This window comes from Pseudopipra pipra, chromosome 8 (genome assembly GCF_036250125.1).
Source record: "Pseudopipra pipra isolate bDixPip1 chromosome 8, bDixPip1.hap1, whole genome shotgun sequence".
Classification (NCBI taxonomy): domain Eukaryota; kingdom Metazoa; phylum Chordata; class Aves; order Passeriformes; family Pipridae; genus Pseudopipra; species Pseudopipra pipra.
The window spans coordinates 9,764,967-9,789,571 of record NC_087556.1 but is presented as its reverse complement, the minus strand read 5'-3'; the positions used below and the strand labels follow the sequence as shown (position 1 = coordinate 9,789,571).

Here is a 24,605-nt window from a genome sequence, read left to right as displayed (position 1 = left end):
TTAAAACAACATTAAAGAGCCAAATGAGCAGTTAGACATCAGTCTAGATCATTCACTGCATAAATACCTCCTGTCACCCTGGCAGCTCTGCTCCATCTTGCACACCTGCCCCCAGCAGCAGTGAGAAGCGAGGACACACCACAGGATGGGAATTCCTTGTCTTCTATTAATTCTTTTCATGGGAGATTAGGTTTAACATGTATTTCCAATGCTTTTACTAGGTTCAAGTAATTTCTAGCCTCAATAGAGCTGCACAATGAAGACTAGTGAAAAGGCAGTAGGTCCATGTGGGCACAAGAATGACCTTACTAATGCAGGTCAGAAAGGAGCAGGAGGAATGTCAGGAACAGAAACTCCAGATGGTTCAGTGTACTGCAGTGACTCACACTTCTTGCATGATGAACAGGAGCAAACACAAAGTTAACTGCTGACTACCTTTGCTATATTAGCAACAAAAGCAGACACAGGATCTCCCTCGTATCATTGTTCACTGTTCAGTACAGGACCAATTACCTGGATGAATGCTTCAGCTAAAATGGATCAAAATGCATATACACATTATCTGCCAAACTAACCTATGATTAATATCTGCTTCCTCAAGAGGTATTTTATGTTCTGTCATTACTGAACATGTACATCTGCTGTCTCACCAGCAGTATCCAAGGTAATTTCTTGAAGTGCACCAACATTGTTATATCCATTTTACATTAGCAAAACATGCATGCTGGCCACAGACAATATCAGGAATAAGGAGTGTCACAGAATCTGTTATCTTCCTTTCTATATGTCCTTGTTTATAAAGGATGAGACGAAGTTGTGAGGAGTATGAGAAGAAAAAAAAAACAACAGTGTTTTTATATATTGCTAATACTGACAGCCTTTTTTTGTTTAAGTGACAGTTACTGTTAGGAAGGACTTTCATTTTGGAGACAGCTGTGAAGTATTTTAACCCAAAGACAAATTATTACACCTCTCAACCCTCCCTATGGCTCCTCAGTTCCGGATGTTCATGAAAAGATTTTTTCTTTATATGACCGTCTCTCATCATAACTTCCTCTGTTGAAACCTTAACATATGATCTCCAAAATCAGTCATTATTTTGACACCTTGACTCAACACATTATTCTCTCTAATACCAAGGGCAGGATTCCAGAGACCACAGGAGGGCCACAAAGAGGATTAGAGAGCTGGAACACCTCTCCTATGAGGACAGGCTGAGAGAGTTGGGATGGTTCAGCCTGGGGAAGACATAGCCCTATGGAGACCTTACAGCACCTTCCAGTACCTAAAGGGGGCCTGCAAGAAAGTCGGAGAGGGACTGTTTACAAGGATGTGTGACAGGATGAGGTGGAAAGGCTTTAAGCTGAAAGAGGGCAGGTTCAGATTTGATATGAGGAAGAAATTCTTTGCTGTGAGGGTGGTGAGGCACTGGCACGGGTTACCCAGAGAGGCTGTGGATGCCCCATCCCTGGAAGTGGTCAAGGCCAGGCTGGGCCTTGATGAGGCTCTGAGCAACCTGGTCTAGTGGAACATTCTGTTGCCATGATGAGGGGGTTGAAACTAGATGGTCTTTATGATCCCTTTCAATCCAAACCATTCTATGACTCTGTGATTCACTCTACTCTACAGACTAAGGGAATTCAAAGGAAAAAACATTCTGCTGGCAACAAATGAGTAACACCAACAGCCAAGAACTGTGCCTTGTATCACTATTCTTCTGAAGTGTGCCTACACTTTTGAGGTGCCAAATAATCTGGTCACAGATGGGTAAGGACTTGGGAGCAAGGAGCCAAGCTGCACAGAACTGTGGTGCACTGTAACAGTCCAGTATATTGCCATACCTCTGCTCTATACATCTGTTTGCTGTAAATCAAATCCTGCACTAAGTACAGCCTACACATGGACAAACACAGTGCTCCACAAGCACACTGCATTCAATACACTGGAAACAGAGATGTTACCAGCAAATAATTACAGGAGAGACAGCGAGGCTTCCCTAACATACACACACAGACTGCCCCAGCAACAACCTCAATCCAGAGCCTCAACGTCCACATCCATCTTCGATTTCCCTGCTGGCACCACCAATCAGACTGCCAGCAACTGCTGCATGGGATGGGGTTGGGTTTATTTCTACTGTGACCACCTATCCAGTGAGACCTACACTGAATCCATTAGCTACTTTCAGATGAGTCCCCAAGGAGCCATTAGGCTGCAGAGTCTTTCAATCACAACCAACTTGCCTGTGAATGCATGACCTAGAGGTGAAGGGATCCATATCCCATTAGAATCCTTCCCCAAATCATTTTGTCCCCAACGCTGTAGCTATAGAGAGACTAACACTCCTGTAATGGAAAGATCCTCTGGGAAGGTAACAGATTTCAACAGCCTGGTGGGATCCTTAAATGTTCCAAAACCATCTGACATTAGTAGCAAAATAAGCATATTTCAGAAGACCTGTGCAAATCTTCATTGCCAAAAAGAAAGATTAAATGTATTGTAAGTAGCAGAGAACAGACCCTTCAGCTGAATGCTTTCCTGTAGAGGACCACACCTCCTGCTGAGGGCTCATTCAGGCTGTCCCTCAGGATTCAGTTAAAAAAATTAATTTATCAAAACTCCTGTGAACAGCATCAGACCCTTTATTCTTTATGCACAATGGATATGGAAAGCCATTCATAGACATGAATGCACCCCGGTATATCAGGACGAGATTATAATTGAATGGAAATAAACTAAATTGTTTGTGAGAATGGAAATGACGCAGTTTGTGGTGGGAGGGTCTAGAGCATTTATACAGATGGAGATTGCCACTGTGGCACATACTATACTTCTCTTAGTAGGAAACTAGAAACATACATGCATCAGGTATGGTTAATGTATCTGAATTCATGAAGGTTAATGTATCTGAAAAGGAAAAAATTAACCTTGCCTGACAAGATGTTCACGTAACCTTTAAAAATAATTTAAAAGATTTGAAAACCAATTCTACTGCTGATATAAATTTCATATAACATTATATACAGAGCATTCCCCTGCCCTTTCCCTCTAAGACACTGTCTAGTTCCTCCTACTAGCCACCAAAGAAAAGAGAGTCAACAGCTAGTGGAAACATTTTCCTTTCCCTAAAGAGGGAGATTTCTTATTACATCAAAGTTAATCAAGGTCAATTATTTTTGAAGAAGTTTTAAAGTTGCTTCATATCATTTCATTGCAAGAGAGGACTTAGTGCAGAGTTTACACAGACATTCTTTATGCAAAATAAAACCAAGCAAGCACTCCTAGACACTCACATTGTACACTAAGAATCCAGCTTTCTAGGGAAAGAAGGCAGTGTCTTAGGGAAAGATACCAAGAAAGAGAGAGAAAAAAGAAAACACTGGGGGAAAAGTGGTACATGCCAATAAGGAGGATACAAAGCTAAGAGCTCAAAAATGTTTCTCAGGGTTTTTTTGTTCTTGCCTATCAATCTAATCACATTTTTTTCTGTAACAATGAGGCAGTCCAACATGCTAAACAGTGCCTTCCTCCCCTGGGTTTCTCTCACCACTGGATCCCCAGGACACCTTTGGCTTTTACAGCTGAAGAGGAAGGTACTGTAGCCAGCATTTCCCTTCTGCATTTCCCAGCCAGCAGCCCTCACCATTCCTTCCATTCCGTGCGGCAGGAGCAGGACGATCCCGTTGTGCCGGACCCACTTGGCCTGGCCAGAGCTGATGAACTGGTCTATTATACACTGTGCCGTGTTGTGGAAGTCACCAAACTGGGCCTCCCAGCACACCAGGGCGTTGGGACTCGCCATAGCAAAGCCAAGTTCAAAACCTGAGAACCAAACAAGCAGGAGAATTAGAAAATAAAGAGATTTGCTGAGAATTCAGTTCATTTCTCATTAAAAATAAAAAATAAATCCAAAATAAGAGCGTGAACTGGATTTTTGTAGCCCTGTTGTAAATCATGCTGTTTTCAATACTACCATTTCCATCAAAAAAACCAGGAAATTTCCAATCCCAACTCCAATCCTTCAAATGATTCCTCAAACATTTCAATATCATACAAGGTTTTAAATGAACAACTAAAACCCTCCCTCAGCTCCAACTTTTGAGTAATGTTTTCCTGAGAGCTCACTACTATCTTTTCCTGTAAAAACCCACTTACAGCCCATTACCAGTTCAAAAAGTTACTTATTAATTTTAATACTTGCACAGCCCTGCACAACACTGGGGTTTTTTCCCCCCTCTCTCATCTGCAAGTGCTGAACAAAATGACTGGTGACATCAATTTTCAGTCTACAGACAGGACCATAGTCTTCAGATATTCAAAAAAGCTTGAACATAATAGCTGCATGAAAGACACATCTGGGACTTGGATAAACAATCCTTTCTTTGGCAGAGTTAAGGACCCTTTGGGTCTCTGCCTTAGTGGCAGAGGAGACCAGAAGTGCTCTTCATGGAGACAACATCACTACTCCAGCTATGAAAACAGAAAGATGTGACCTTCTCCCTCTCTACTGTCTGGTGGTTTTGGTAGGAGGTAAATGCAGAAATTTCCCTTAACTTGTGCTGTTTGAACTGTAAATTCATCAACTCCATACAGAGCAGAAGTGCCACACATTCCCAGTACTCAGCCACATCAGGTTAACACAGCAGGACGAACATACTGCAGCAGGAGCTCAGGTGTCTTGCACAGAGCAAGCTACACAGCTTCTTGTCTGCTCCAAAAACTTGTCAAGGCCCCAAAATAACCGAAGGCTCTACCTCTTAAAGGCAGAAACAAATTATTGCTCTCCTTGAGAGACCTGCTGCAGTACAATAAAGCCCTGGTTCTATAACAGGACCTGAAGAGATGATTGGCAAAGAGAAAAGAAACCTAAACTGGTACTGCAACATGAACTAGGTAATTGATTCCTAGCAGCTCTGCAAAGGCAAAACATAGAAAACTACAAGGGTGTTTGCATGTGCTATGTCCCTTCTGCTGTGTAACTTTCAAAACAAACGCAGAATTTGGTGTCAAGTCAGAACATGAAAACCTAGCCATGTGCAGAGTACCTGTCTCAGTTTTATAACCATGCTTACAGGTAAGGTTCCATAGTGAACATCTAAACATAGAAAATAAATATTTGATTGATAGATACGTTTTATGTTGAAGCTCTGCACACAATATAATGATCTGCCTTCAGATACAGAAGTGCGACATGGGAAGACTCTTATTGAAGGTTACACCAGCAGAGCAACTAGCTTTGCTGTTGTAAAATTTTATTTGAAAAGATACAGTAGTGTGTGGTAACTCTTTCCTGACTGATTGCAAGACTGTAAAAAACCTCAGAGTGAGCTAACAGACTAAGATTTAGTATCTCTTTCAGTTTCTTTAAGACCTGCACATGTAACTGAAGTTGCAGAGTCCCATCCTGCTACCATTGATGTACACTGAACTCAGCCTCATGTTTTTGCTATGTACATATCACTGTAATTCCCATTTTTGCTGTTTGCCTTACTGATGCTGTTCTACAGCATGTTCTACAGGCTTGATAGCAAGACCGGGTTAGGCAAAAATGAACACAGTCTCTGGTAATAAAATACCTGTACTGTTTAATTTTTCCCCTGACTCCCAGCCTGCCCCCACCTCCAAACACTCACAAGAGTAGTGTACAATTAAGACAAAAATGCACCTAAGACTGGCATTTGGGATGCAGAGAGAAATCCCTTCATAGCTGAGAGAACAGTACATCCATCTAGAAACTATGCATTAATTTGGGTTTCTTCTCTATTTCACTTACAGACATTTTGAGGAATACAGGACGAAAATAGCAATTTGTAAACCTCATGCTGTGGGTAATATTTCCTAGATCCAAAGGTGGCTATGAGCCAAAATACAATCATAAGTCAGGTTCCTAATATGCCTCCTAAATATGGTATGTGAGTAAAACCCAATACCACTTTGTGACCATCAGTATTTCGTAAACTACAGTAAATGTTGCAAAGCCATGAAAAATCCCAAAGCCATTGGAACCATAATTTCTGACTTGATCAAACCCACTATATGGCTCTGCCAATCATGAACTTCAAAAAGCTCAGGCTAGCTGGAAGAGACAAGTTTAGCATCTTGACATTCTCCACACACAGGAGGCTACTGCAACAGGTTCACCATCAAGTGATGGCTGACATCTCTCAGATACTCATAATTTGTGATTTATACCCTGGTGACTGGAGGCTGCAGTCCCTCTAGGAGAGTCTCCCTTTGTGGAGTTCAGTGGATAAGAGAATTACTTTAAAGGGAACTGTAATACCAAAAAGATTATATAAGCAATATTAGAAAAATACCTAAAATACCTTTTAGATGGCCTGTCATTACAGGCACTACAAAAATTAATATATTATGAGATGGAACAACATGTGGCACATACAGCATATGTGCACATACAGCATACTTTAATGTTAGTGCAAAGTAATTGATTCAGCTAGGGAGTAAGATCACAGGATCAAATCAAACCTGTTCAAACCTTCTTTATCCTGTTTCAGTGTTGTTCAACTTTCACTTTTGTTTTCATTATCAGAGGGACACTCTGAGAGCTAAGCTAAGATTGAGGTCTCTGTGTGCTGGATGCCACAAACATATACAAGTAGTTTCATCCCTGAAAGTTTTACTGCCAAACTGAGGGAAGAGGGAGTGAAGGAAATTGAGAACTAATAAACATGTGGTTAGAGAGAGTTTAAACTAACAAAACCGAGACTAGTCATGTATCGAGTAAGTCCCTCTGTAACACTAACATCAAGAACACCCTTCCAACACTTGTCATGCAGTTTTGACATAGGTCATCTATGCATGAAACTGAAATTGCTTTAGGTTAACTTGATGAGTACAGCTAAACTGGGACTGCTACAGGATTTCACTCTTCTGCTCCAGGAAGAGGCTCTTCAGCCAATCTCAGTATACAAACTTTCCTGGAACATTACTAGAGGGACAACTGCAGGACAAATTAACTGCAAGACAAATTGACTGCATGAGCAAAAAAGCAACAAAGTGAAATTGTTTATTCACAGAGAGAACAGTTTTACAGGTTGTTTTTATAGTGTGGCTTCATAGCCTACTCCTTTGTAATTCCAACCCAGCTTTTTGCCTTCAATCACCATGACAAAAAATTTTGAGTCACTTGGCTTTTGGGCTGCTGATCTCTGAACAGTCCATCCATGTCTTCAGCAGATGTTAATGATCCCACCAAAAGGCAGCTAGTAAGTTAGAGGCCAAAAGGACACTGTTAAGTCAGACAGGCCTTTTCTCTGTGAGTCACCGTGACAGGTCACTACCACCAAAGATGGCTTTTGCTGACGTGCCTTTAGCCTGGCTGCCTGAATGGCTTTTCCTTCACAACATATTTTTGATATCTGGCCTCCTCATTTGTGTAATTCTGTTGTCCTTAAAACAATGAAAACAGTGGAAAAATTTACACAACTCCTTCCATGCATGTTGTTCCCAAAGGTATCTGAAAAATAGATTTCCCTAGATAGGCTTGAATCCCATTCTAATTTTACACAAGCTTTAAGAGACCATTTCTACTGATTGGGTGACATGGTTGAGAAAATATGCAATATGTTCAAGACTTATTTGTGCATATGCTGCTCTCTGTAAGGGTGGGGTAATCTAGCTTTTAGAGAAGAACAAACTGAGGTCTTGATCACTCAGAGGTATCAGTAATCACACAGTGCTTTTCAAAGAGTTTGCAGCTCAGTGCACACTTAAAATTTGGTCACAGCACACACGTGATTTTACTCCATATACCAAAGACCACTGCTAAAATTCACATGCAAAAAAAGAATATAATTTCTCACATCTTATTGCAAACCTTGTGCTAGTCTCCACAAGGTGAAAATGTTCTAGGTGAAGCTGCATCCAAAAGTGTGATCTTAACACAGATACCATTTGCAAGCTTTCTGACAGCCATAAAAATATCTGGGAAAATATATCCAAATGCAACCTATGCATTCTGATTAATATTTTGAAATTAATGTTGCCAATTTCATGGTACATGTGTCTGTGGTAAACACATTCTTTATATACCAGAACTCAGTTTTCCACCAGGGAAATGACAATGACATTAAAACTATACCAATTGTAGCAGAATAGTTTTAACTCTTGAGAGACTAGGGAGTCTGTCAAGAATTACTGCTCCTACCTGCATGTGGAGAAAATTGCTTAAAGAGCAAGATCTGAACTGCTAAACTAAGAAAAATTGCTGGTGGAAAGACACCTAGACAGATACAAGGTGAACAACCCAGGAGTAGTGAAGTGCTTCTCCTGAAAGAGAATCTTTGGGGCACCAAAGTCAAGGTCAGGGAAGGTGACCTGAGCTAGAAAGTCTCCACCACTCTAGGGATGGGACATGAACTGCAGGGGAGCAGGTTCCTACCCAGGCCTCTCATGAGGGCTCAATCTCAGACCAGAATAAAGAATTTTACAAAAACTGCAGCAGAGACCTTGCAAACTTTATTGTCTGTATCTGCAGAAACAAGAACTGAATATTTCTTCAGAATGCTGTGCGAATCTTGTGAGTTTAAGGGATTAACTCTTACACAGCTAGAAAAACAGGGAACAAGTTTAAGCTGTGAGGAAATCCAGTGTCAAGGCAACCAGGCAGCAAGACACAGCTTTCAAAGAATGACAGATAAGGAATATGTACACCTAAAGGGTGTTGGAGAGCAACCAGCCAACTCCAAACACCAGGCAGCCACTCAGGGCTCAGAGCACACCAGAGCACAGGGAACCAGGACCCAGCACAGCACTTTGGTAAACTTCTAAACTGAAGAGGGAGGGGGAAGAAAGATACACAGCACTTGACTAAGGCTGCAAAACTAATGCTTTAATTGCTGGAGTTCATTAAGGTCCCTAGATGACAGACCTAGCAGAAATGCTTGTTTCTATTAGTCCAGTTCCTGCTGTGCTCCCTCGCTGTTCTTTCATCACTCTGGTACAGAAAGAAGTGTTGTCAAGCAAAGTGGCAGCTTACACAGCACACTGTGCTGTGTTTTTCCCCACAGCACTTTTCATGATTGTCATAAGAACTGTAGGTTTTCAATTAATGTAAGTATGGCTATAGCTATAGCTTAATTCAATATGATTCCAAAGTGACTTAGGCATGAATGTTAGCTAATGGTTAAAAGGGCTTATCAGAGCAGGGATTTAATGTCAGAACGAGGAGAGTTACACAGACAGATTTGTGCTATGTTAGCAGAAATTCTAAGCACAGGGACTACAGACTACATGCATCCTTTCACAAATCCAAACACAGCCCAGGAGAAAGTGAAGGTAATACCCATCTGGTGGCTGACTCTATCAAACAGAAAGACTGATACCGTCTTAGAACTCCATGCAGACACCATTAATTACTGCAGTCTGTCCTACTTCCTAACACAGTTTCTGACAGGTAATTGTATTTGCTACCCCTAACCTTAAAAACACACTGCTCTGACTGAGTAGTAATGCTACATATTTCATCCTAGGTGAGTATTGCAAAAAAAACTTTACACCAATACATGTCCTCTTCCTTTCACCTTTTGCTTTAAACTTGACTTTTCCCCTTGAAAAAGTATCATGTTTCAAGAATTTCCTGAGCTATGCACTAGTTCCAAGTCTTTCTTGCCTGATGTTCCCTGGAAGTTCCCAGTACAGGATGCTACAGCCCAAGATCTCTCAGAGGCTGAATCTGAATGAAAGAATCACATCTCCTGGATAGAGAATCAACAGTACACAAGTCATTCTGAGGGCTGTAAAGAAAGACAGGAAATCCTTTCAAGTATTTAAAAACTGCTGAAGAGGTAGCATAGAGTGTCTCTAAGTTACTTTTGGTTTTCTCCTCTATCTTAATCAGCAAATATACTCAGACACACTTCGTTTGCTTAAATGACTTCACATGGCCATCTTTTATACTTCCAGACATTCAGTTTCAGTAAAAGGGAAAATTTATAGCCAACTGAGTGGATGTGCAGCTAAATTATAATAATGTGGATATATCTAAAAATAGTAGACACAGGATTTCAAACAAGATTATCAGAGGTTGTTAAATACTCTGATGTAATGACCCAGGTACACACACTCCACAGTTTCCTGTACACAAACCATAAACAGCTGTCTGAACCACAAGTTAATCAGACTGCCTTTGTTTTATTTCTAAGTGAAATCAGTCTTGTCAGAGTATCATTTAAACGGAGCATTGACACCCCAGGTGTTCCTACACAGCTCAACAATAACTTGGTGCAAAGCTCACAGCTCTGAACAGATACCAGCTCTTGGCTTATGTACCTGCCAAGGAAATAATCTGTAATTTTATCATGTTTAATCCATGTTTACTTAGCTCTCCCTCACAGAAAGTAAAGGAATTCCCCAAATGCTTCTGAGGTACTGCATGTTAAGGCAGTCATAAAATAATTTCCTAACACATTTTCACCTTTCTATTCTCTCACAACTCTCCCAACCCCCACCAAATACTTCAATACACTAATCCCAAACTGTTCCTTTGAACTGAATTATATAGCAGAAACAGCATTAGAGAAAATAAAGTGTTGGGGGGTTTGGTTCTCCTGAAGAAACAACTCCATGAACTGCAAACATGCACTTATTCTTCCATGTACTAAAGAGGAGACCCAGTGATGCTACAGCCAAACAGGTATCAATTCTAATAGCTCCTCTTTGACTGAGAGCCTTAACTAGAAGAGACAGGTTCACACACTGCTGCTTATCCCAACACTGTCTCTCTATGCAGACAATACACAAGAATAAACCTGTTGGAAAAGGTCAGTATGTAAAACCTAGCAAGGGAGAGGAAACTTCATTATAAAACCACTTCAACATAGAAACATAGCATTTTTGGTTTTAAAAAACCATCCCAACAAACACACAAAAAAAGCCACATCACTTATCAACTATTTCTACAAATTTCATCTCCTTTAATGCATCTCAGACAAAAGGGATTTAAAGTTCTTGACAGTTAAAAATATCAATATTATTAGTTTTGAAGAGCCTGTCATCCCATCTGCTGAAGCAGAACTGCACAGAAATGGTACTCTTGTTTTCAATGTGTGAAAGAATCCCTATTTTACCCTACTGCTTGTATTCAATGAAAGTTACTAAATCAACTTTCACCTATTTTTTGCTGGGCAAGGTGGAAGGGCCAATAGGGAGCAGGATGAGATCAAGAAAGAGAAAGAAAGAGAGCCCACTTGGTTAGGTTTTTAAAGAACAGAATTGTGGCAATAAGAATTGCCCTTCAATATCAACATATCAACACCAGGCTTCCTACTGAGGCGTAATTTTTGGAACAAAATCAGATTTCAACAGAAACATCCAGACATTTGTCACTTCCGTTTGGATGTAAAAAAAACCCAAACGCAGAAACCTCTGACTCACTCATAAAATTCACAGCAACACAGTAACAGGCTCAAATTAAGAAACCCCAGAATACACTGTGAGAAACAATAGGAAATTGGAAACAATCATTCTCTGAAATTAAATTCTTGCTTTTTATCTACGCCAATTATTTTCCTCACATTTATACACATCCTCGCTTGCACTTTCCTATTGAGAGTTTACATTTACATGTTAGGGATACAAAAATGTGATTCTGTTCACAAGAATTCTACCACAGAACCAACAAAAATACCTAAAAAAAAAACCTCAGTTCTTCAGACCATGTTCCAATTATACAGTTTTATACCACTTTAATTTTTAAATTATTAGCAATAGGTAATACGTAGCATTGTAAAAATTACTAAGTAATCAAATATTTCCAGAACTTTGAAGCAAGCAGCTATTACCATCCTTATCTACTAAAATGTTCCATCTTTTTCCTTCATGCAATATTTCATTATTTATCCAGAGAATCAGTAACACTGATAAATTATTAGATGTATTTCTTTTGTGCTCCACATTCCTCTTGCCACCCTCATCATGTCAGAGTGAGGTTATCCATTCTGTGTGGCTGAAGGTAAAATAATTCACTATGATTAATGCTATCACTAACAAGAATCTGCTTTCTTGAAATAACACATTCAGAATAGCAGTTTAGATAAGGCCAGGATGGATTTTTATATCTGTGTTACAAACTGTCAGTTCCTCCCCTTTTGAGAAAGCATCAAGTGCACGTTCCAGCATTGCCAAGATCAACCACAACAGATGGATGCTTTCAAGTGAATCCCAAATTGTAAAATGTGGGGATGCTTGTTTAAGAGATGCCAGACCCTGGGAGGAAGAGCTTTGATACCTATTTCATATGTAACCATTTTACAGATTTTTTTTCCCCACATTCTTTTCCTTGCTGAAAGCTCTGCTTCTTGTGCAGCAGAGCTATTAAAACACAAGCACATCTGTCAGAGACATACCTAAGACCCCGTATTCGGACAGGGAGCTGTTGCACACGGTGTAGGGGGCCTGCTGCTCCCACAGGTGATTCATGGGGACACACGTTCTCTTGTCAACTTCTTGGTCGTGAAGCACGTGATGGCGATGGCTGCAAAGAGTTGTTCAAAGAAATTTATTAACCAGGCATAACTTTGGGCTTCGACAGAGCTGTTTTCAAAGCTAAAGCATCAAAGGTACGTGCAAGCCACACAGTTGTCTTTGCTAAACACAACACCCTGGTTTGGTCCAAAACCATGTGAAATACAATCACATCTAAATACAAGGGCTGCACTGTAAGAACTTTCACTGACTATCCAGGCTTGTTCTCCAGAACTCACAGAAACTGAAAATACCTCATCACTAGTAGAACCTGGGAGGAAAGGGAAAAGGATGGGGAGGTTGTTGCTATAAAATAGAATGATTAAAGTAAAAAAATGCAGAGGAGCAAAATTGTTATTTAAAAAATTTCATTCTTCCTCCCTAACAGAGAATCTAATCATTCTTTTCCTTAAAACAACTGTTTGTCTTTTATGCAAAAAAAAATAATCTAATCTAATCTCAGCACCAAGACTCAAAGAAGTTGTATCCTCTTTCCTGGTATTTCCACTCACATGCACCATTTACAGTTCTCTAGAAGACCATTAATCAGCATTAGAATGGGGCACCAAGGAATACTACCAAAACAGAGATGACTGAAGTAATTACTGTAATCCATTAACTCTCTGAGCAGACTAACTGAGTGAATCACAACAATATGTCCAGCTTTACAACTGCTAACATAAGGACAGCTATTGTACTGGTAACAATACTGTGCACTGTATAGCTGCCAACACTGAACTAAAGTCTGGATCTTTTTGTACTTCCCTTTGCTATAATGAACAGTAGCAAAAGAGCTCTGAAATTTATTTAGAGGTCAACAACGTAAGGCCAGAACCTTGAAAAACAGCACAGGGAGGGAAGTAGATAGACAGGGGAAAATTCAGACACCAGGCAGCTGTTTGGCAGAAACCATTTTTGCCACTGACATTTTGGTTTTGCCATTCAGCCAAAGATAGAAGGCCCAGATAGATGATAAGCTCCTTGAGCACAAAGTCTCGTGTTTACCTAGCAAGAGGTGAATAAGATGAGCATAGATGGACAGCCAGAAACATTCAGACATACAAGTCAGATGTGTGAAATTGTCAGGTTTACTGACATCAAAGCAGTACAGACTCAAGTCTCTCTCCCCCCCTTTCCTTCCCTTCTCCAAGAGCGTGCCTCCAAGATGAGAAGGGGCCAGGTGCTTCTATCTGCAGCTTTACCTAGCTTCTATCTATTGATAGTGTTGAGGACTGAAACAGGAAGAAACCAAGCCCTCACACAGAATATTGACAGAAAGGACTATTTTCTAGACAGCACTTCCCAAGTTCCAAAACAGTGAAAACACCCCATCATGTTGTTTTCACTATGGCAACACAGTATCTTCAGTTCTTCCCAAATCCTAGCCTATACTCCCTCTTCAATTAGTCTCAGAGATTTGAGACATTACGTACTTCAAGGACTTTGGGGAGTGAAGAAGGGAGTTATTACAAAGAGAACATAAAATGACATAAGCTTTCTACATGTTTGCAATGTGGTTTTTTCCAATAAAAATGCACAAGTATTTGCAAATGTCTTCAGTTGTCAGGGAAGTTGCTCACTCTTATTATAAATTACAAAGAAACTCAATTACAGCTAAAAAAGAGCAGCTTTATGTCTTAGATGTATCTGTACCACAAGTTAACTTTTCTACCTATTCCTCTGGTGAAATGAGCTTGAATACAATAGATTGAGCTAAGTCTTACATATTTCTATAGTGTTCTCTTCTGTTTAACAGAGTAGTTAAATACTACCTGACTTCCTCAGGTCCAAGGCATTTTTTTCATCTCACTCTTTATTGTCCAGCTGCCTATCACATTCGTAACAAAAATTCAAAATCTCACCATGGACCAGTATTTTGTAGATCCCACTACCCATCAGGCAAACTAAAAACCCAGCAGTAAAGCAGAACCAGGTTCTATAAATCAAACATCTGCATATCAGCTTCAATCCTGAACTTCACAAGAATTCACTGGAATGCCTTTTTACTCGTTTTCTAAAAGACTGAATAATAAAACCCAGATAGCACAGGAATCCTTAGCTAGCCTTCACCAGTCTAAATAGCTTTCTATCTGAACATTTTTTTTTTTATTTTTCCCTATATTGCTGTGAACATAACTTCTCTATCTTAAACATCAAGAAAATTTGGAAAATAGTTCCGAAAAACCCTCTTCCTCCAGTGCGAGAACTGGGAATACAGAGAGTCAGTATTTGCAAGATAAGTCTATAGGTGTGCTAGATATGACTAAGCTCACACTGAAATAGGTAAGATGCTAATCAATGAACATGGATGTTCCTGTCCCAGGAGATGCTCACTTTACAAGACCATGGTACTGAAATCAAGGAGGATGAGAAGTTGGAGAGGGGGGAAATCTCCCAATTTTCAGTTTTCTTTTCAAATCTTGTTCCAAAGGATTCTGTGAAACTGCCATGAAAATGGAAGCAAAAGGAAGAAAGCCCAAAAGACTGGATACCAAATGAAGCTCGGCACAGAAAGAGAGTACTGTACCAGAGAAGACAGGCACCCAGATTTATTTCTCTTTTCTGCAAGCATGCACAATGAAGCACAGTACAGCTGCTAGTTCATTCACCCCAGGAACTGGCATCACATCAAAGGCTTCAATTAAATACATCATTAACATTTTACTCCACAGAGAATCAGGTAAGGCAGCAAACTGTATATGTATTACCAAGTGATCAGATTCTGCCTTCATTCATGCTCCATAGTCATTAAAAGTCTCAGTACAAAGGATCTTATTTGACTTTAAAAAGCCTTGCCAACTGGCAACATGTTTGTTCACAGGATATGCAAGTTCCAAGCAGCCACCACTGGAATGGTATTTAAAAGACCCAATCTCGTGCAGCAAGTCCCCTTATCTTATGTCTTAGCAATTAGATGGAATGCAGCTGAATTTTTTTGTTAAAAAGCGGGGGAAAAAACATAATTTCTGCTTTTCAGCAAGAGAAGGAAGAAAGTATTTAAAAATATTTGTTCTGCCTTAAATACTCTTCTTTAAAATGCTGTTTACAGAGACAGGAGATTTGATTATTCTTGACTGCTAGAACCTGTAACATTCAGAATGATGCTGAATAGCCCCAACTTCCCCCTCCCTGCAGAAGACCATACTGTTTAAAAAATGCCAAGTTGTTTCTGTAAGTATGGGACCACATTCAACAGCTACCTCAGTACTCACCTGAAAGTACCTCTCTCCACATCCTGCCCACTTAGTCGGACATGGATCCCTTCCTTCAGAACAGAGCCAAAAGCCATGTACTCTGCTAAGGCCCAGTCAACAACCCTGTTCTTGGTCATTTCCAAGCGGGCTTTCAGAATCCGAGAGAGTCCTACAGTGGAATAAAGATCAGAAATGAATGGACCTACTTCAGAGAAATTTTATATTCATATTACATTCACCATTTCCCTTCCTCACTGGCTAACAATGAGTTAAACAGAGATCCTAAATAGGGTCTACAAATTGTTTTTCTGGAACTGAACTGCTAGCAAAGTAAAAAAACTTTTTTCCCTGGCAACGGGTTGCATAAAGTTCATACCTTGGTTTTGAAGAAGAAAGTAAGATTGGCTGTGTCAGAAACTACTGAGGACAATTAAAAGACCCATGGTGAAATATTTCTTTAAGACTTATTTCCACATCTCTAACACCAAGTACTTTTTGTAAGAGACTGAAAATATTAGCAATTTAGTTTGTGATTTTTTTTCTTCATTCCTTTTCTCATTTTTTCTTGGCATTTGTCTTATTGGACTTTTGGAGATGTTATAAAGTGAAACAGACTGGGTTGATCAATACTATGAATATCATATAAATAGAAAAGTGTAGCAGCTTCCAACAGATTTTCAGTTGGTAAACAATAGTTGGTTTTTTAGTGAAGATTTTATAAGACCAACTTACCTTTTTAATTAGAATGTCTAACACTAAATTTTATTGGGTAACTATAATTTTTAATTCATCACTTGTCACAACAAAGTGCACAAATGTGTAAAAGAGCTTTAAAGTTTATCCATTAAACTGTATCTGCTCAACAAGCCTGCAACTGATAGCTGGGAATGCCCTATCATCATTACTTGTGTTTAATTGCCCCAAAGGAACACAAACACATAGAACACCTATGGCAGACACACTTTTCTCTAGAGTCACCCATCAAGGAGAAGAAAGATTAGCTAGAGATTTTGTACAGAAAAAAGCTCTTCCTCCTGATTCTAAGTGCATATCCTACAAGCCAAAAAAAAGAAAAAAAATCCCTAAAAGTGCCTCCATGTTTCCCCATGGAATGAACATGTTATTACTCCCAGTAGTTGCTAGATTTCAACCCTACCAGGAAGTAAAATTATCTCAGAACTCAGAAGTAAAAGGATCTATTTACTTTTTTTTAATTATCTTTTACTCAGAAGTAAAAGTATCTCAGACAGTGTTGGGATTCCACAGTGAAACAGGCAGTTAGCTTCTTACTGTAATAGATGCCAAAGTCAGAACTGAATCTCTTCAGAACAAAAGCTAAGATTTTTTTTTAAAAAATGCTATATATATGCTATCATCAATGCTAAATGGTAAGTTGAAAGAAAAACTGTCAGAATTTGCCTACACAGTGTCCATTCAGCTGTACTAAAATTCAGCTCATAGTAGATCAGCAATGTTGCCAGGTCTAAGAAAGTCCCAACTGTATTTCTGAGCAGAAAGTCATCTAACTACAAGAAGTGTCTTAAGTGGACCTCAAATTACCTCAGGTTTTAGCATGAGAAAACTCCACTTTAATAATGCCTCCTGAGATGGGTGTCTTACTTCCCAGTCAGTCCCACTAATATGCTGCATTTTCCACAAGGACTTGAAGAATGAAAGAAGGTATTTACTTAACGTTACAAAAAACTTTTACTGCCCTCAGAGGAAAATCTAATTTAATGAGGTATGGAACAGAAGTGATGTGATACTGAAAGAACATTATGCTGAGAACAAGCAGCAGGACCTTCACTGTCACATTTTTCTTATCCATAGAGTAGAAGAGTCAAAATAAAAAAGTCACAGGCATTTTCCTCTTTGGGAAAAGGCCCAGCAACAATTTCTGTGCAGAAATACAGAAAAAGAGCAAGAGATACAAAGAGCCCAGCTGACCTGAGTGTATTTTGAAGTCTTTGACTGGCACTGAACTAGCTACATTGCCAATGTGAGTCAGCAGGTCTTCCGAAATGCCAGTGGGAGGACAAGACATGCTCTTGGGTTCTCCATCCACATTAAAGAATCCTGGAAGTAAAAATTTTGGTGAATGTTCAAGGACTGTTTAAGAGATATCTATATTATCTACAATTTATTTAAAAATTCACAACTCTTAAGTGATATTCTAAGCAGCAGGCTAAACCTAGTTCTTCACCTTTCACTGGGAAACACAATAATTTTGGTTGTCTGCATGACAACATAACTTCATCTTACAGGCACACAATGATCTGCTTTGTTTCTGCTTTCACTCCCTGTGAAGTCCAACTATGTGGGCAGAGGCAGCCAATAAAAGGCATATGACACCTCAATCCCTCATATAAAAATCATAAAGCAAAAAGAGCATGAGATACACTCCTTCTTGACAGCAGAGACAATTAACAGTACAGGAAAGCCACTTCTCTGCTGAACTGGGAAGACATCTTTTTCAAAGTCACACCTTACTTCACGTGTTCTTTTAAGCAAAATATTTATTTCAAGTTGATCTGGAAGAATGCTATATTTACCCTTAGCAGGGGCTAATCAAAGGTCACGTAATTCCATTTTAAAGCAACATTATCTGATAAAATCTATTTAAATCCTGGATTATGGACTCAAACTAAAAGTGCACTCAGATAACACTAGGATAAGTGAAAGGACACTTCTTACCAGGCCAAGGTGAATCAAGCCAGTGCTTGATATGTAGGATCTTATTATCCTTGGATCTAGTATATGCTTCTTCACATATTCTATCATACTTCGCAATTTCTTCCTGTAGAACAAAAATCTTTTTTAAAATGGATAAACTTAACACCCTTGTATCATAGAGGTGACACCTATCATTCAGTAGGATAACACATTCTCTAAATGAATTATTTAGTTCACAGGACAGGTGTTACAGAGGACTGTACCGAGAGCTGAAGTTGCAAGCATTACTCTAAAATGAGACAGAACTGAAGTACCAAATATAATTTACAGTCATACTTCTAAGATCAGAACCATTCAGCAATCTTACTCCTGGCTACAGAAGCCACTAAATACCGGAAAAGAACTTATTAGAAAACCAGTCTTTCTGGGAGAGTCTAGTTAAGAATCTGCTGGCCACCCCTGTCAAGGCAACAGATACAATGCCATGTTCTGTAGAGGCAGAATGCCTCTGCAATATCTATGTTTCAGTCCAAAACCACACTCAAGTTATTGAGCCAGCTAATCTTTAAAGGCATTAACAACAATGATGAGCTCAGTCTGTACAGCAAAACATCCAGGATCCATCCAGGATCCTGGATCCAGTCACCAAAGTCCATGTCACTACTGGCACACTCTTACAGTGATTCAGGAAAGTTACTTCTGCATGAGCTGTGATCACTCCTGCAGATAACTGAATCCACCTACAAAAATTTTTTTCTTGATCTGCAATATCATGTCACTGCATAGTTAGCCACACCTTCTCAGAAGGTCCTTTGTTGCAGCTGTACTCTACACACTCATTTTCAAAAAGGTTAAGGTAAAGACCTAACCAGTCTAATGCAGGAACCAATCTCTACACTTTATCCTTCTGGAATACTTCAAATGATCTCTGAATTTAGTTGAATTCTTGCAAGAAAATAAAAAGGCTAAATTGATTCTATTGCATCATTGCTGAACAAAAGCCTGCCAAGGTTATCAATATGAAGCTACAATTATACCTGTGGGTGTCTTGCTGCTGAATCAAGAGTCTAGAAATGAAGAACAGCTGACAAATCCCTCTGTTTTCCAATATTCTTATCTGAGCACCTTTTACAAATCTCAAAACTGAAGTAAATTTTTCCTATGCAATATGTATTAATTACTTCACAGTACTTTCAGTCCTTTTGTTACAACAATACTATCTATTTTACATGAAAATCCAAACCAAATTGAAACACAAATTGTCAAAGGGTGAAGACTTCTCACAGTGAAGGGAAGGTTTTCAAGCAGACAGCATACAGTGACAGTTGTGTCTTTCTACTGAACAGCTCCTTAGGTTCCCTTCAACTCTGTTGATGTGTACCTCAAACTCCTGCAGTGTCACAGTCCCATCTGCAATCAGTTTGTCAGCATATTTCTTCAGCACTGGCACCTGCTTGTGGATCTGTTTGTACATTAGAGGCTGGGTGAACATGGGTTCATCCATTTCATTGTGCCCTCTCCTACGGTAACAAACCTACAAAGGGAAAGATAGTTACTCTTGGTAAGGCAAAATGTAAAATGAAATCTTTCCATTTCATAGTTTTACAGATATTTTTAGGAGGTTTATGGTATAAAAAACACTTATGGTTTCCTGTGGGCCTGTTAGTTGTTTGCCTTTTTAAAATGAGGATGCTAAAGGCCTTTAAAATCAAATGTTTCTTTTCTAAGCCACAGAAAAATAAGAGAGCAATACATAATGCACAGAATGAAAAGTTAAGAAAACCAAGACTTACCAAGTCAACCACCACATCTTTATTGAATGTGTTTCGCCATTCTGCAGCCACATTGCACACATACATCACTGCTTCAGGGTCATCAGCATTCACATGAAAAATGGGAGCATTGACCACACGAGCAACATCAGTAGGATATGGAGATGAACGGGCCATACGGGGGTCTGTGGTGAAGCCAATCTAAAAATGACAAAAACTTCTATTAAAATAATTTGGACACCTCCTTCTACTCTGGTTTGAATGCTTGAGGTTTGCATTTAATAGTAATTTACACAGCAGTAGCACCAGCTTTTCAGTTTGGCTAGCTAGCTTCTTTTTGCTCCCTTAAAAACAAACCAAAGCAAACCTAATCCAATTAAGTATTACAAATTGAATTAAATAAACATAGGTGATAAAATACTATCCACTCAGTCACTAGATACTATGATCATTTTCAGAAACACCCCAACCATTTTAATAAGCAGAGGGGACAATGCACTCAGCTAATAACAATCAAGAATAAAAAGAAATAGGAGAGCAACTATTCAGCAGAAAAGTTGATTGGAAAATCCTCTACTTGTTACCTGGTTGTTGACCACAACGTGAATGGTGCCATTTGTGGTGTAGGATGGGAGGTCACTAAGATGAAACGTCTCATAAACCACTCCTTGTCCTGCAAAGGCAGCATCCCCATGTAATAGTATGGACATAACCTGAGAGGGACAATTAGACACATACATCCACACCTATATTAGAAACCAAAACTGCAATTTAAGCTTCTCAGCAGGATTTCTTTCTCCATATTTCTGTAGTGCTTATAAAATAGAACAGTATTTTTATAATACACCATAAATTTCTCTGAATTCTGCTGCCTTTGTTCAGTTTGCAAACAAAAGAAAGCTTTAAGCCTACTTTGTCAAGTTACCCTTGAGGTACCATGTCAGAAACCTTATCTAGTTCAACAGGTGATATATCCCTTTTGTGGAGAAGGAAAAAAAGGAAGATTCTGTGCTATGAAACTACTGGTAAACTATTTTCATTAAAAATACTATGAAAAACTACCATTAAATTTACTATAGTAAACAATTTTTACCTTTTTCCCTGCTGTATCCCCTCGATAAAACTGCTCAGCTTTTGTTTTCCCCTGCACAACAGGATCAACTGCTTCCAAGTGAGAAGGGTTAGCCATCAGGGATAGAGTGATTTTCTTGTTTGTTGTTCGGTTGATCCTCTCATGGTACATTCCCAGATGATATTTTACATCTCCAGATCCCTAACACGCAAGATGCAATCACAATTCAGGAATGTCATTCACACCTACTGCATCTGATCCACTACTCCTAAAATTTGTGCCTCAGCCTGAACAATGCATCTAGTTAACTGCACATCAGTATGCACTGTGGGTTTGACAACATAATTTCAAATTGGAACACTGCTCCTATTCTATTACCTTACTGTTGCCATGCAATGTTGGGTAAATACTTACAGAATATTGATACTTATTACATTTATATAAAACAAAGAAAGATGCTTAGAGATTATGAACTCAGTCAAACTCTTACTCATCTACAGTCATTCCTGAGATATCTTCTGGATCTTAGAGGTACAACATAATCTTTACATTCATTAAGAAATTTCATCAAATCACGTTCCTCAAACTAGAAAAGAAGGCAATGCATTTCAGCAGCTGATAATGCTACTTTCATAATAACCATGACCAAACCAACTAAAAACTACTTTGAATGTTGACCTCTCTATACAGATCTCTTGAAAAAGCATCTCACCTCATCAGCTGCTTCAAGTTTGGGATCAAACTGACAGAAGATCTGCTCCAGCTCTTTTCGGATTACATTAGCCAATACATTCAGCCGACCTCTAAGAAAATTCCAGACACAGTTATGTCTCAAAAATGGCAGTAACAGAGTCAACAGCATAAAACTTACAAAACCTACAAACCACCCTATCAGAAATTTGCAAAAGTTCACTTCAAACTTTTGAACCTGATACCCTTGATTCAACTCTTCTTCCTATTGCAAAGTCCCTCCGATGGGTTCCCTCAGATGTTCTATAATACCTTGCTATCCAAGTGAATTTTGTAGTTATCTAGCAGTCTTTATATTAATTATCTTAAATAATTAATTATCTTAATTATTAATTAAGTCTTTATATTAATTTATATTAATAATTAGTTAAGGTAGACTACAAAAGTGAGTTCAATACTACTCACTAAGCTTTCCCACTTCCAGATGCTAGGCGACACCATGGCTGCTGCCACTTTTGTTTGCAGCTTCAAACTACACTGAGGAGAGTTTCTCTACCATTTACCTGTGAGGCCTGTAGCCTCTCACTGACAGGCACTTGTTACAGTTCTGTGTTCCCATTACTTGCTGAGATTGACTCTTGCTACCTCAGCTTTTTTAATATCAACTTCGTTAATAAAATTCTAGAACCTAAAACTTAAACACAGTGAGCCCATTTGTTAGGGTGTTTCCATTGACATTACCTATGAGGCATCCCCATTATAACATATTCGATTCCCATTTCACTGGATTTGTCAATGATGGTCTTAAGAGCAGGAATCATTACTTCACATCCTTCCAAACCAAATCTCTTTTCAGAAGACCACTTGCGAGCAAGGAAGTCTTCAAATCTTTGCCAAAAAGAAACACAAAAAAAAGAGTGTTTGTTTTAAGATAATGTAGCAAATAGTGTCAAACATCTTTTAGCAAATAAAATTACACTGTTTTAAAACATCTGTGAATACAAGTTTTTAGGCCTCTGGTATTAAGTCACACATAGGGAGGAAAACACAGGAAAAATTAAGTCTTCTTTCTCTTCCACCTGAGAAGTATTTACTAGGACTTTGAAACAATGAAGAGTCTCCATCTCAGACCAAATTCACTTCCCAAGTTAAACTCTGTTCCCACATACACAAATACTGACCACTGGGAAGGCAGAGTGACAGCAAAGAAGTCTCTCCTACAAATTGAAGAAAACATAGCAGAGAACCTGTACTAAATACTTGTAAAAAAACAGAGTAGAAAGCATGCCAATTCCATAGGTCCCATTCAATGGCAGGGCTCCTCAGACTGTGTGATGTAACAGTTGGGAGCTTGCCAAGAGCCAGGACAGTGGTATCTCTGCCTCAGCTGCAGCAGTGGAATGATGTCAATCCCTGACAGCTCTGTGTTCTTTCACTCTTTAATGCATTTGGGCCAGAGGCAATGTGAGCGGTTAAAAAGTACCTTTTAACAAATGTTGAAAGGATTATATGTTGTAAAGCTTGGAGATACAAAAGGCAAAGCAAATACATCTTCATCAAAGTAACTGTATTGGTTACATCATCTGTGCAATGCCTCAACTCATAACACTGCCATAATCCATTAATACTCAACTTATTCCTCACTTAGAATGCTGACATTTACCTCTTTAGACTGAAATCCTGGAGGCAGTGAAATGAGTTGTTGCCAAAAGACTCTCCTTAGCTCACCCATTAATACCCTTACAATTCAGCCATCCAAGCAACAAGCCAGACCCTCAGCTTAAGGTATTCTGCCAGAATCCCTCAGGAAAGTCTGTGGGACTATGCCAGTAAACTGGAAGTGGGGTCCCATGGGAACAGCAAGTCCTACAGGGTGAATCAAAGCAGTGTACATGCTGTTTTCCTCCTCTTTGCAGCTCCAAGTTAGGCCAGTATTGGACAAGCAGCAAGTTCATTATTTGAGGCAAATTGCCACTAAGTGTGCAGAACTACAGTATTTCACAGTCACATCTTGCAAGTCCCCCACATGCCACTACGAGTGCACAAAGGCTGGCAGCCCATCCACTGTCACTCCACACATTCTGTACCCAGTGAGGAACACATCTCATGAAAGGGATAATCTGGAAATGTTTGACCCTGCCCAGATCAGACTCCACATCAGATTTTTTTCCTAGATCATTTTTGAACCATAGAATAAAAAACGCACTGCAGAAAAGAGGATAGAAATTTTTGTAAAACTATTTCTCTTCCATTTTCAGGAGATAATTAAATTGGCAGAAGATGAACATTTGGCTCCTTCATCCTACTAGAAATCCCAGATCTTTTCACAGTTTACATAGGAATAAAAGCACCAATTCTTGTCTTAAGATAAATGGAGGTGGTTCATAATGAGCACCTGTTAAACAACAAACAAACTTACTCAAGTATAATATTCACTTGGCCATTAAGTTACATTTTTATTTCTGTTTAAATGAAACTTTTAGCCAAACATACATTCTTGCTATAATATTGGCTAACAAAACACCTGGAAAAAATATCTTTTGACACCTCCAATGAGCACTTCACTTTTATGTCTTTGAACATGGAATCTTAACAAAAAAATGTGCCTTTATAAATCTCTGACACTTGCGTTTATCAAAGGACATGCAAACTGTTTCAGATTGTAAAAACTGGAATGAATCTTGTGTCTGAGAAGTCTTGTTCTAAGGATAAGAGGATAAT

General features: G+C 39.1%; 1 protein-coding gene across 5 annotated transcripts in view; it reads right to left on the bottom strand.

The window, feature by feature from the left end:
• OGDHL (oxoglutarate dehydrogenase L) overlaps positions 1-24,605 on the bottom strand; it is a 51,653-nt gene that overhangs the window by 6,238 nt on the left and 20,810 nt on the right. For all 5 annotated transcript variants that reach the window (XM_064662504.1, XM_064662502.1, XM_064662501.1 and 2 more), the window contains 11 exons: positions 22,626-22,772; positions 21,907-21,997; positions 21,216-21,395; positions 20,707-20,835; positions 20,144-20,323; positions 19,732-19,884; positions 18,372-18,474; positions 17,625-17,753; positions 15,696-15,846; positions 12,366-12,493; positions 3,644-3,822 (listed from right to left, as the gene is read on the bottom strand). In XM_064662504.1, coding sequence (XP_064518574.1) covers positions 3,644-3,822; positions 12,366-12,493; positions 15,696-15,846; positions 17,625-17,753; positions 18,372-18,474; positions 19,732-19,884; positions 20,144-20,323; positions 20,707-20,835; positions 21,216-21,395; positions 21,907-21,997; positions 22,626-22,772 — 1,570 coding nt within the window. The remainder of the gene's footprint in view (positions 1-3,643; positions 3,823-12,365; positions 12,494-15,695; positions 15,847-17,624; positions 17,754-18,371; positions 18,475-19,731; positions 19,885-20,143; positions 20,324-20,706; positions 20,836-21,215; positions 21,396-21,906; positions 21,998-22,625; positions 22,773-24,605) is intronic.